Source organism: Rhipicephalus microplus, chromosome X (genome assembly GCF_043290135.1).
Source record: "Rhipicephalus microplus isolate Deutch F79 chromosome X, USDA_Rmic, whole genome shotgun sequence".
NCBI lineage: Eukaryota > Metazoa > Arthropoda > Arachnida > Ixodida > Ixodidae > Rhipicephalus > Rhipicephalus microplus.
This window is the reverse complement of record NC_134710.1, coordinates 48,183,975-48,196,555: the sequence shown is the minus strand read 5'-3', so window position 1 is coordinate 48,196,555 and position 12,581 is coordinate 48,183,975. Positions and strand designations below refer to the sequence as shown.

Here is a 12,581-nt window from a genome sequence, read left to right as displayed (position 1 = left end):
TCCATTTGCCAAGTTCTGCTTCATTCGCAAAAGGAAGAAAACACATCATTCAACAAAACTTGGTCAGTGACGCTACGTACATTGGTATACAATACACAGTCATCGGCGTATAGGCGAAGCTTAACTGGAGTGTGAATGACAACCTGAGTGACATCGTTAATGTAAATTATCAATAAAAGGGGTCCCAAGACAGAGCCCTTTGGAACACCTGAGGAAATATGAGCTTGTGACGACTGTTCGTGGTTGTAGCGAACAAGCTGACTCCTCAGGTGCAAATAATCCGTAATCCAATCAAGTAACTTGTCGGCATATGGGCCTGTAAAAAGGTTACGAAGTTTGAGCAGAAGTTTTTTATGACATACCTTGTGAAAAGCTTTGCAGTAATCAATAAAAATGGCATCGACTTGTTCGTGGTTATAAGTGATGAGGCGATGTCATATGTAAATTCCATCAATTGTGTGACAGTGGAAAAACCGCTGCGGAAGCCATGCTGATGCTGTGAGAGGATATTGTTGTCAGGTATTGAATAATGTGCTTGTGAATGATGTGCTCGAGTAGCTTGCAGCACGTGGGTAATATTGAAATTAGTCTGTAGTTAGAAATGATTTCCTTCTTACCCGATTTGAAAATAGGAACAACATTAGCGATCTTCCGAATTCGCGGGACCTGTCCAGAGTCAAGCGATTTCTGGAATATAATTATGAGGTATCGTGCACACCATTTAGAATACCTTTTGAGAAAAGCGTTAGGGATACCGTCCGGACCGGCACTTTTAGTAATATCTATGTTGAGTGAGAGATTACGAACTCCAGAGCAACTTAACTCAATATCCGAAATAGCTACCGATACAGAGAGGGTGTGACAAAAGAAGGAACATTGCCGTTATCAGCGTTAAAAACAGACTTAAAATAACTATTTAAGGCCTCTGAGATCGTCTGATATCTGAACATATTTCGTTTTCAATAATGAATGAGCAAGTTCTCTTGGAGGGTGGATTAATTGTCTCCCGAAATTTGGTCATATTTTCCCTAATGAACGTTGACAGCGTGTTATTGTAATAGAAATCTCTAGCTTCATGCATTTTATTTTTGAGTGTTGCCTTTAACGTACACAAAGTGAATTGGTGGTTTGGATTGGAGCGGCATCGGCGACGCTTTGTGCGGCGAATAAACTGTAATATTTTTCGGTTATACCATGGGTGTTTAGGATTGCGCTTCACGCATTTGTTACCACATACCGCTCCGGAGAAATCGGCACACGTGTTCTGGGAGCGAAGCAGAAGACGATGAAGAAGGCGAAAAGAGCACGTGCCGGTTCATGAAGATGACAGCTTTCTGCTCGCGACACACAGATTACGGCAGGCTTACCCAGCTCTGCTGTTAAATTAACTCTCTTGCTAGAACCGAATCCAGGCTATATATATGACATTCAAGTATTCTACCTCAGAGCCACGTCAGCTGTTCAAGCTTCTGAGGGCAAAGACGCTACGCAGGTGTCATTTTGGAAAAAACGGCAATTGTGGCTGCAGTGTTGGCTATCCGCTTTGATAACGATGTAATAAATATTGACTACGACGACTGTAGCCAAACACTGCTCGGTTACGCCGACGAGCACTGCTTATCACATGCACATGATCGCATCTTTGCTCTAACGTGACGGACAACTACGTAATTTACTTAAAGACGTTGATCCAACTCGTCGCGCTCGGCTCGAAACGAAAAATCGCTCACTGCTTTGTATGAAATCGATTTCCACAATGCGGGGTATCTGCCGGATTTTCGCACAGTCCCTTTTTTAGGCTCTTGTCATTTGGTATGTTCTGCTGACTAACTGATCCGGGCGACAGCGGTGTGGCAGCTTCGCTTCAGGGAGATAGAAGAGAGAGATTGGCAAGGAAATAATCTGCAAATGTCATCGAATTACGATAGTCTTGCATGTGGAGAGAGTGAACAATTAATTTGATTAAGAAAATCGGTGAATGGTATTTCGGAGGCACTGCGTTAGAGTGCCTCAAGCGTGCAGTGGAGGCGAACGAGCGCATCAAGTCACGTCACACGTGAGACATGAGCGCCACCTGGCAGTCTTCTTGCAAAACGAAGTGCGGGGCTCTGAGACGGGTGTGCGCGCCAGTCTCAGAGGTGATAAGGTGAGGAACGCAAGGTGACGAGTAGGTGCCACCACCATCGCCTCTTAGCAAAGCGCTGGAAGCACTCACCTTTTCGTGCAAGCGTTGGATGGTCAACGCAGCGTTATAAGCGCTATCGTCTTTAAAATTACTTATGTATGCATTTTCTATCAAAAGATGCACATGCAGAATATATACGTGTTGTTATGGTGCCCCAGACTTGCACAAGAATTGCTTATTAATTGACAATTGCATGAAAGTATGAACGCTAAATCTTGAGCAACATTGGTAGGCGCTGCGGATGGGGTCGGCCGTTTCAAGTACCCGGGGCCGTTCAGAGTGGACAAACGAACAAATGTACAGACAGACAGATAGATCAAAATTTTTGCGTCGAAGGTCCCCAAGAAAGACTATCGTCTTTAAAACAAGTTGGTTGACCGCAAGCGCGTCTGTTTGCTACGCTACTAAGGGGAAGGAATAAACGAGTGAAAAGGGGAGAAAAAGAGGGCAATGGGCGCTCGCATTCTTGAAAGGGCGCATGAAGCCTATACAAGCAGCAGCACAGACCTGTCGAACCCGATTACACTTCATTTCATATGGTCCAAGAATTCTGGCTTACGAAAACGGTGTCCTCAGTAGCCTATTTATTGATGTCCAGGGAGTAACGTCATAAGGAAGGTAGAGACTGTGCAATGGCGTTTTCGGTCCCTCAGGAGTCTTCTGCATGTAAGTGAATAAACTCCTTTTCTTCTAAATGACTATGCTTTCGTGAATGCAATCCCCATTCTGCTCGAGCTGATGATAAGGGGCAAAAGGATAGGAAGATTAAACGAATCGTTATCAAGCGGGCCTCATGCTAAGCTTTCACAGAACAGGCGTGCGCTAGATATTCGACACCGAATGTTCTCTGTGGTTTCACTTTCATTCATAGCCCTTCCGCACCCCTCTTTAGCGTTTGCGTCTCTCTTTCCAGTTACAACTTTTTTATTAGTAGTCCTGTTTCTTTAGCGATATTCTCTATTTCTAAAAATAGCGTTGTAGTTTATTTGCACCATTTGCTGAAGGGCTGATAAGCCTTATAGCAGTTTCAACATTTAGCTTTTTTTCTTCTTCTTTTCGTGTCTGGTGTTATCTCTGATGTATGCCACTGGTCCGGAGAGGTCTACATGGCCTCACACCCTCATCACTGCCCCTTGAACCTAGATGGCGGCCCTGTTGCAAGACATTTGCAAGTGCTTATACCGGTCTCGCTGGGAGCGATGTCATTGGGCTGCGCACGCCTGCCTGTCCGCGCTGAGCACGCACCGGAAAAGGCGATCGTGACTTTCAACTTTTGCGGCCCGTGTGTCGGGCATTCGGGGGCAGAATGGCTCCGCGGTCATTACGATCGTGCTCGGCACATCGGAAGAAAAGGCAGGCGGTGACAGAGACTCGGCGCTTCTCGTTAAGCGAACACAGAGATGGCTCCTGGAGGGGTGCTTCTCACCCGCGCTCGTTTCACCTGCTGCTCAAATATTCGCCATGGCAGGCACATACGGCGACAGCGAGAAGCACCGCCGGCACCCGCGAAAATCGCGCAGCGAGCATGCCGCTCTCGACGGGACTTCCCTTCGCATGTAGAGCAGTAGCCGGCAATAAAGGGCGCGCCTGTGTCCACGTCGGTGTTTGAGCGGGCGGCAATATTGACTGAAGCCGCGAGGCACGCAAGCAGCAACGCGCTCGTGGGAGGACATGCGGCGTGCCGATGGGGTGCTTCAGGAAATGAACAGGGCGGGCGCTGTTTGTTCCTGACGCTGGCTTTTATTAAGGAGCCGTGGCCGGCCCAATGTCCCCGGGATGTGTCCCGCGTGTTGGGCCCGCGTTCCTCGCTACGGGGGACCCTTCTTGGGAGGAGATCCTCTGCTTTCTTTCGCTGTGGCTCTTTCGCTAGGTTCGTCCGGCCGCCAGGCCCAATCGGTCGAGCGAGGTGTACTGAAGAATCAAGCTTGTGTTTTGCTCGTGATACCTTATGATAACGTCACTTGTAGTTGCAGTGCTGGAAATGCACCTTTAAAAAATGTAACAAACATTACTTACGTATCCCTGGCCCCACGCAACTTGTAACACACATTTTTGTAGCGCTAAAGCACAAATACAAGAGCAACACATGACTACGGCACAGCTGCTAACTCACAACTTTAAGAAGGACTTGGAAATCGCGGCACATATACAGTAAAATCGTGGTGATACGAATGTCGAGTGGTCACCAAAAATATTCGTATCACCACAAAACATGAAATATTCGAGTGCGACAGTGACTCTTTCTGTCCCGTGTTTTGTGCGCTCTGTTTTATGAATAAGTATTAAAGCAGATAATTAAACAAGCTGTGTTCCGCGCCATACAGTGACACGGACGTTTGGCTGACACGATCAGAATTTTTCTCTTTTATGTGGAATGCCTCCAGAAGTTCACGTGCCTTTTTATCTTTACCTCTACCAACAATGATAGAATCTCGGGTCACAAGCAAGAGTAGCTTCTGCAACGCGCAAAAGGTGCGCAGGGACATCCTTCTTTAAATTATTAGAATGATCCAGCATGAGTTCACTTACACATCAGCCCGTTTGTCCTACGTACGACTTGCCACAGGCTAGGGGTAGTTCATACACCGCACTAGTCGGACACCGAGTGCAACTGTTGGCGCGCTGGCAGGCACTCTTGGAGGTGCCCATGATGACGGGCGCAGTTGTCCGAGCTTGCTGGGTGCAGAAAATACAATATATCTGTTAGCAAGGTTTAACTCGCCGAGCAACACGTTTTTCTACGCAAGTTTATAGAACAGCGTTTCTCTTTTCGTGAGGAATACGCCTGTGTAGTCGACGTGCCCGAAAAGTTCACAATACGCGCACTACTCGAGTTACCCGAACATGTCCATCTGTCTTGCAAGTCGTGGCTCAAGACCGAAAAAGTTCGGCACAATTAGCTACTCGCAAGCTCAATGCCTCGCTATATATCAATTTCCGCAATGCGTGTGATTTATCGAAATTTTTTATTAATTGTTGCATTGGTTTGATAACTTCCGTTTTTTCCTATTATTCTCTATTTTTCTTTTACAGCAGAGCTGTTATGCTCGTGATTTGTTGTGTGCCCCGTGTGGAAATTTATTATTGTCACTGACAGCTCGCGCTCTCTCGATTCTCTTCCTCACATTAGTCATCTGCTGATTCGTGCCGAGACACGTGCGTCGATTTTGCCGTCGTGGAATACAGTAACCCTGCAGAGTGAGCGAACAACTGCAGAGAGAGGGGAAGAAAGAAAAAAGAGAGAAATTCTTTGCGAACGAGGAATTTCTTGGCGAAGTGAGGTTCGAACCCGCATACTCACGATCAAAGGCGAGCTTGCGCCGTAGTCAATGAGCAATTCAGGCACCCTATAAGAGCATGAAATAGACCTATATAGTCCAGTATAGCAATGGGGTAGCAAATGAAATTGAAGTTGAGGAGGAAGCGTAAGAGAGAGAATAAAAGATAGCATAGAAATGAAAAGAAAGATATAAATATCGAGAAAGGGGAGAGAGAAATAAATAGAAAGAGAGATAAGGAGGTAAAAAAAGAGAAAGCCAGAACGAAAGAAATGAATAGAGTGAGAAAAGAAATAAATATAAATAAACAGGCACATAAAGAAAAAAAGTGAGCAAGCATAGTCATGCGTGTTATAGCACGGGGTGGGAAAGAGAAAGGTGAGAGGGAATAAATTTAGCTAAGCCAGGACGAGCTAGGCACCCACAAGTTCTCCTGTGACCCAGCCTTGCGTGACCAAGCGCAGGCTGCGCCAATATTGTAGGCATATACATCACGCACTTCATCCTCATTTGAGGAGCAGTCAGTCATCATCGTCTGCTTTTGGGCTCACTCATATCATTATCGTTTTTCAGGTGTGTGCTGCTTCACATCCGTGGCGCTCGTTCGCTCCCTAGAATAAACAGAGTTGTGTGGTTGCAAGTGATTTGATAGATATGTAGGGTTTAACGTCCCAAAATCACCATATGATTATGAGAGACGCCGTAGTGGAGGGCTCCGGAGATTTCGACCACCTGGGGTTCTTTAACGGGCACCCAAATCTGAGCACACGGGCCTACAACATTTCCGCCTCCATCGGAAATGCAGCCGCCGCAGCCGGGATTTGAACCCGCGACCTGCGGGTTAGCAACGAGTACCTTAGCCACTAGACCACCGCAGAGGGGCTTGCATGGTTGCAACCGAGTCGTCATACTATATATATATATATATATATATATATATATATATATATATATATATATATATATATATATATATATATATATATATATATATATATATATATAACTCATCCCCTGATGAAGGGAGGACCCCTCCCGAAACTGTTGGGAAATAAATATATTTATCCTTGTTGACCCTCAAGAGGAAGGTATTTAACAGCTGTATCTTGCCGGTACTTAGCTACGGAGCAGAAACATGGAGACTTACAAAGAGGGTTCAGCTTAAATTGAGGACGACGCAGCGAGCAATGGAAAGAAAAATGGTAGGTGTAACCTTAAGAGACAAGAAGAGAGCAGAGTGGATTAGGGAACAAACGGGGGTTAAGGATATCATAGCTGAAATCAAGAAGAAGAAATGGACATGGGCAGGGCATGTAGCGCGTAGACAGGATAACCACTGGTCATTAAGGGTAACTGACTGGATTCACAGAGAAGGGAAGCGGGTTAGGGGTAGACAGAAGGTTAGGTGTGCAGACGAGATTAAGAAGTTTGCGGGTATGAATTGGAAGCAGCAAGCACAGGACCGGGTTAACTGGCGGAACATGGGAGAGGCCTTTGTCCTGCAGTGGACGTAGTCAGGCTGATGATGATGATGATCCTTGTTGACAACGCTCCCGTTGTGCCATATCCTGGCCCATTGAATTATTACTCCCACTATATATATATATATATATATATATATATATATATATATATATATATATATATATATATATATATATATATATATATATATATATATATATATATATATATATATATATATACTCTAATTTGTTCAGTTTGCAATCTTACCCTTATACTGTTGTTGTGGTTTATTTCTAAAGCGCCAACGTCTGTCGTTTTTGATGGCTTTGGGAGGGGGCAGGCCTCCGTCACGTGAGAATGCCACGTTTAGACTTGACTCTCCTTAGCTTGCCCTGTTTTTTTCTTTCTTTTGTAAATTCTTACATAAAGACCGCAGAATGGTGCTATATAGGTTCGCATCCGACATTGAACTGGTAGAAAGGTATGCTACTTGCTCCGGCGTTATTTTCCGAGCATACAGTTTGCACAAGTAAAGCCTACATTCAGCCCTCGACGAGATAAGTTAAACAATGTGTTGCCATTGAATGCTTAGACGGCATCATGAGATACAAGTGAATACAACGTCAGTTACAGTCTCCACAACGCGGCGGTGGGTTTGGAATCAATGCGTGGTTCTTCGAGAAAGTAAAAAAGGAGCTATTCTCCGTCTGCATAATCTGGCGACACGGCTAAGGTCCTTGTAGGGGACGAGGGAAGGTGATAAAAAAGAATAGTAGAGAGAGACAGAAGAGGGAGCGCTCGCCGGACAGAAGCGACAGAAACAAGAGATAGGAAAGATGGGGGATACCATCACCAAAAAGAATGTAGAGGTGACAGAAACATGTGACCCGTGTCTGTGTGCAGCGGAGGCCATGGGGAGCCGCGTGACGCAGGCGACGCCGCTGCACTTCCCAGACAAGTCCTTGGCCGGCGTGGCCCGGCTGCTGGACGACCTGCACCGGCTGATGGAGGACCGGGACTCGGCCGATGTCGTCTTCCTCGTCGGCCGAGAGGAGGCGCCCGTCTACGCGCACTGCCTCATCCTGCGCGCGAGGTGAGGACACGCTTTCCCGAGAACTATTGCGGGCTCTTACGCATCTGTAGGCGAGACCTTCGTCCTTCTAACAGGACGGTGGTATCTGCAAACGTGCACGTCTTGCCGACTGAGAATTCGGCATCAACTTGATGGATGCATATGTTACTCATAGTAATTATGCGAGCGGCGGCGTTTGGAAACCCGCAGGTCGTGTTCTGTTTGAAACGTGTCCCTTTCCCACATTACATATACAGCTAGTGTGGACGGCTGGGCCCGAGTCTGCACACACTGTGCGGCTGGCGCGCGTCTGCGCCAAAGCACACGCTTACACCGCAATCCGTTGGGGAAAACTATTCCCTCAGTGCCAGAAACTCACGCGCAAATGTCGCTGTGGCACCCAGGTGAACGCGCGGGCCTTTCGCCGCTGGTACTCGGCTCGTGCCGCTGGGTGAACTCGGTGCGGCAGCTGCATGGGCCGCCTCCGTCGGTGGTTGTGGCTTGGCGGCGGCTGCTCCTCGGCGAATGCGTGCGCGGCTAGGCAAACGGAGCAGATGGTTCAATTGATCTTAAATGACAGAAATAAACTAATCAAGTCCACATGACTGGTTGAGTGTTTGAGGGTTACTGAATTAAGGTAATGTTATAACGCTGTTCGTCATCGTGGAAGCTTAGCGCCTGATGTTTTAACATTGAATATTAGGACTGCGCTTTTCAGGGCGTTGACCAAAAGGTTACTATCGCTGTGCGTGAACACCACTGAATGTCCTTCACCCACATTCAGCATTTTCGCACGTTTTCCCCTCTCTATTCCCCACATGCGAATGTTTTCGCACGTATTCTCGGCCACTGCTCGTAAATGACCGCAATAAGGTGGTGCGCCACTTACTGGAGTGCTACCCACAAGTGGTTCCGCTGCTCCAGTGGCTGCGTAAGGTATGACGATGCCAACGAAGTTTATTCCTCTGACATTGCACGATGGAAAATAGTCTGCGTTGTTCGACATCTTACGACCTATATATCTATATTTAGCAAAAAGGATGATATCGAAAAACGCGCTACAAGGTTTTCTGTAAGTTCACCTGTAAATTTGATGGCTGTCAGATGTACTCGAAGGGGTCAATACACCCAATTTTCACTCGTAATCTACGATATGTGGGGTAATCGTTGGGTGGTTAATAAACAAGCTGGTGGAATTTCAGCGCATTTTGTTGAGAACTTGATTCATGACGAGAATTTTGATATACACGCGAGCTGCCCGAGAGTCTGATAACACTGGCGCACTCACGATCTGTGAAGTAAGAAGCCGTTTGTTTTGCAAGCGTCTGTATTCCCACCGACGATATTATTTCATGGTCAGCTTCTTCCGCAATGGAGCTGTTGGAGCTTTATTTGGTTCGGCATTGAAAACTGAAAGGTTTGCGGTGGCTGAAACGTAGGTAGAAGATGACGGCTTAACTCCATGAAGCACATGACGTCATACACGCGATTGAAAAAGGGTGGTCGCTGGCGGTGGGTGGTATTTACAGTCGACTATCTCATTTTTCAATTGAATATTCTTTTTCGGTACATTTTTTTACGCATATACAACAAAAATAGACCCATCACTCCTATATTTCATGTACGATCAATCATGCGATTTCTCCTTTGATGAAAAACTTTCCATCGTGCGTACGTATAGGGAAAGGCTTTCCTCTCTCCTTCCACTCACCAATTTGTTTTTCTTTAGCATTGAGTGTCTAACCACGCTTAACCTGGTCAACCCTGCTACGATTTCGTTATCAGCCTATCAGTTCTATCAGTTGTACCCCTCCTACTCTTCAGAACCGTTCCTCCCAGCCACGGTGTACCGTGCTCCCAGCTAACATAGAATCTGAGGCGACAAGCGTCTGTGTCTCTCCAAGACAGGAAAACAACTTTCTTCAACACACTTGTTATTTCCAGAAACCAAAGGCGTACGGATGCACCTTTCTTTCCACGATGCGAGGCAATGAAAACAAAAGTTTATTCTGTAACGCTGTAAGTTTGTGCTCCACAGCGTGTTTATCACTCGTGGACAGAGAGGGATAAAATTGTACACGTGTACATTTTGGCCCGTTTTTTTTTTTTTTAGTTCGTTCCCAATATTCTTTCAGAGGTCTCGAGGGCGAAGAGTCTTTTGTACAAAGGAAGTAGCGCAGAGAGTCGAAAACAGTGGTGACGTTTTTTTTTCGCAAAAAAAGTGAAAGGAACAGAAAATGCCTTCTTTTTGAAGAGTTGCGGGTACAGCGCTGAGGGCGGCCCCTCTTGTAAGGCGAAGCCCTTGACGTTCAGGAGTGCGATGTCTCTCGCGGGCGTTCCGCGCTCTTCTAGCTGCGTCAACCTCTCTTGAGTGCCTCGGGCCAATCATTGGCCGTGTCTGCCACCGCCTTCATCACCTCTCCACTTTTGTCACGTGGAAGCCACGCTGGAAAGCGCACAGTGGAAGAACGGCAGGCTGAGAAAAGCTGTTGTAAGCGTAGGGGAAGTGGCTGTAAAGTGTTTTTAATGGCAAGTGCCCCTACTCACCGTCAGATTTTCATCTCAGCCGTCTCTCTGTCTTTTGGTAGCCTCGCAGAGCTTCGCCATTCCTCACGTGTATTTTCTTGGAAATAGCCGCTTTAGAGCAGACCTACCGCGCCTGTCGTGCAGCGTCTGAGAAAACATTCACTGAAGGGTCGATATACGAAGAAAACTGGCAGATACACGATGCCCTGACGTATGATTAGTTGAACTGTGAAACCCAATGAAATACTTGTTCAAGTAGCAGGAATTTAGGTCGTGCAAAATTGGTTGATTGATATGTGTGGTTTGAATGTCCCAAAACAACCATATGATTATGGGAGATGCCGAGGGCTCCAGAAATTTCGACCACCGGGGTTCTTTAACCTGCACCTAAATCTGAGCGCATGGGCCTACAGCACTTTCGCCTCCATCGAAAATGCAGCCGCTGCATTTGGGATTCTGTCCCGCGAATTGCAGGTAAGCAGCTGAGTGTACCTTAGTCACCAGACCACTACTGCTGGGCAATCGTGCGAAATTGATGTACGTAGTATGTATCTGCTCCTAGATTCTGTAAAGTAAGCTTCTCATTGATGCTCTTTTACAGCACTGTGTTGCAATGTGGTGAAGCTGAAAAGCGTTTCGTTTAAAGCGACTCTAAAGAGCAAGACGATTTTTCGTGCATCAGTGAGGTACAACTTCACAGTCGCGACACACCACTCTTACTGTGACACGACGCTTGATAAGCGACAAAACGCTCGAAAAAAAAAAAATGCGGGTGGAGAAGCCATCTTGAGATTCTCGAACCGAACACCGTGGTGGCATAGATTTCGAAGGCGTCGACTGGGTGCTACGAAGCCTCTAATCGATAAAAATGAAGTACATTCTCATATGTGAGCGCCACAGACCTATTATACGAAGGTTCGAAAAATTTCATTGAGCCATTGTAGCAAAAGCATGGAACAAACATTTTAAAATCTTTGACGTCACGCTCGAAAATTTCTACGCGAAATTTAAAAATGAAACTTGAACCTTAATTTTTTCCGCTAATAATGAACTTATGATAATGAAACATTTGGTATGAGAGTTTTCTGAGTGCAGTTTATCAATCTAAATTAAGTTAATGTTTCTCTTTGTGCCCCTTCAATATATATAGCTGCAGCGCTAGAACACAAGAGGTAATAGAAGGAAGAAGAGACCTATCGTACATTCCTCGAGATTGCATTTTGTTGCTCAGCAAACATTTATGTGAGTGAGTGAGTGAGTTCTCTCATAGCATTGCGTGTGGAAGCTCCCGCACATTCTCTGTACCCCCCCCCCCCCCCCCTGAAGGTCTTTTCTCGTCTCCTCAGCTGGAACTCAGACTACAGGGGTGAATGTCGCATAAACAACGTATGTGCGTTACGTGTCGCGTTCGTATCGTCTTCCACTTGTAAAGATTCACCCTGTCGAATTGAATGAATAGGGAGCTTATAGACGAGCCCGTGACCCGGCGCAAAGATGGAATAAACGGAAGAAATCGAGTATGCCGTCCGGGGATCAGTGCTGGCGTAGTGGTCCAAAGGAGAGCAGCCAATGGAATAGGTACCTCCTTGCGTCGAGACCGCGCTCTCGCAGCCAGGCCGTGGCTTTTTTGCATGCGCAGTCTCCGCGGTGTTGGGCTCACTGGAAAGGCGGCCCCGCTCTGGTCGCCCTCCAGACAGCGCCATTGTGCCGGCTCTAGTGGCGGTGAAAAATCGCTGCCTAGTAGCGCCGCCGCGCGTCGGTAGTGGTGCTGAGACAAAAGCGGAGAAAACAAGTACAAACCTTAAAAGGAAAAGAGAGAGGCTTTGGCAAAGGCGTGCGCAGGGAACGAAGGCTCCTGATTAATTGCGCCGAAAGCCATGCGTCACTGTCGGCACCCCGGGTTCTGGCAAAGCCCGCACCCGGCGGGACGTTGAAGCGGCGAGCTCGGCGTCTGTTGGTTCGGAACGCTGGCGCAGATTTGGGAGACGGGCCGCGCACGCAATAGAATGTGGCCCAATCGCTCGCGGGCCTCCATTGATTCCGCGACTGTGCC

The 12,581-nt window shown here is 46.8% G+C and overlaps 1 protein-coding gene across 1 annotated transcript in view; it reads left to right on the top strand.

Annotated features, from left to right (window-relative positions):
* LOC119176016 (kelch-like protein 20) overlaps positions 1-12,581 on the top strand; it is a 204,858-nt gene that overhangs the window by 9,477 nt on the left and 182,800 nt on the right. The window contains exon 2 of the mRNA XM_037427119.2: positions 7,834-8,023. Within this exon, the coding sequence (XP_037283016.1) occupies positions 7,842-8,023 (182 nt within the window). The 5' untranslated portion in view covers positions 7,834-7,841. The remainder of the gene's footprint in view (positions 1-7,833; positions 8,024-12,581) is intronic.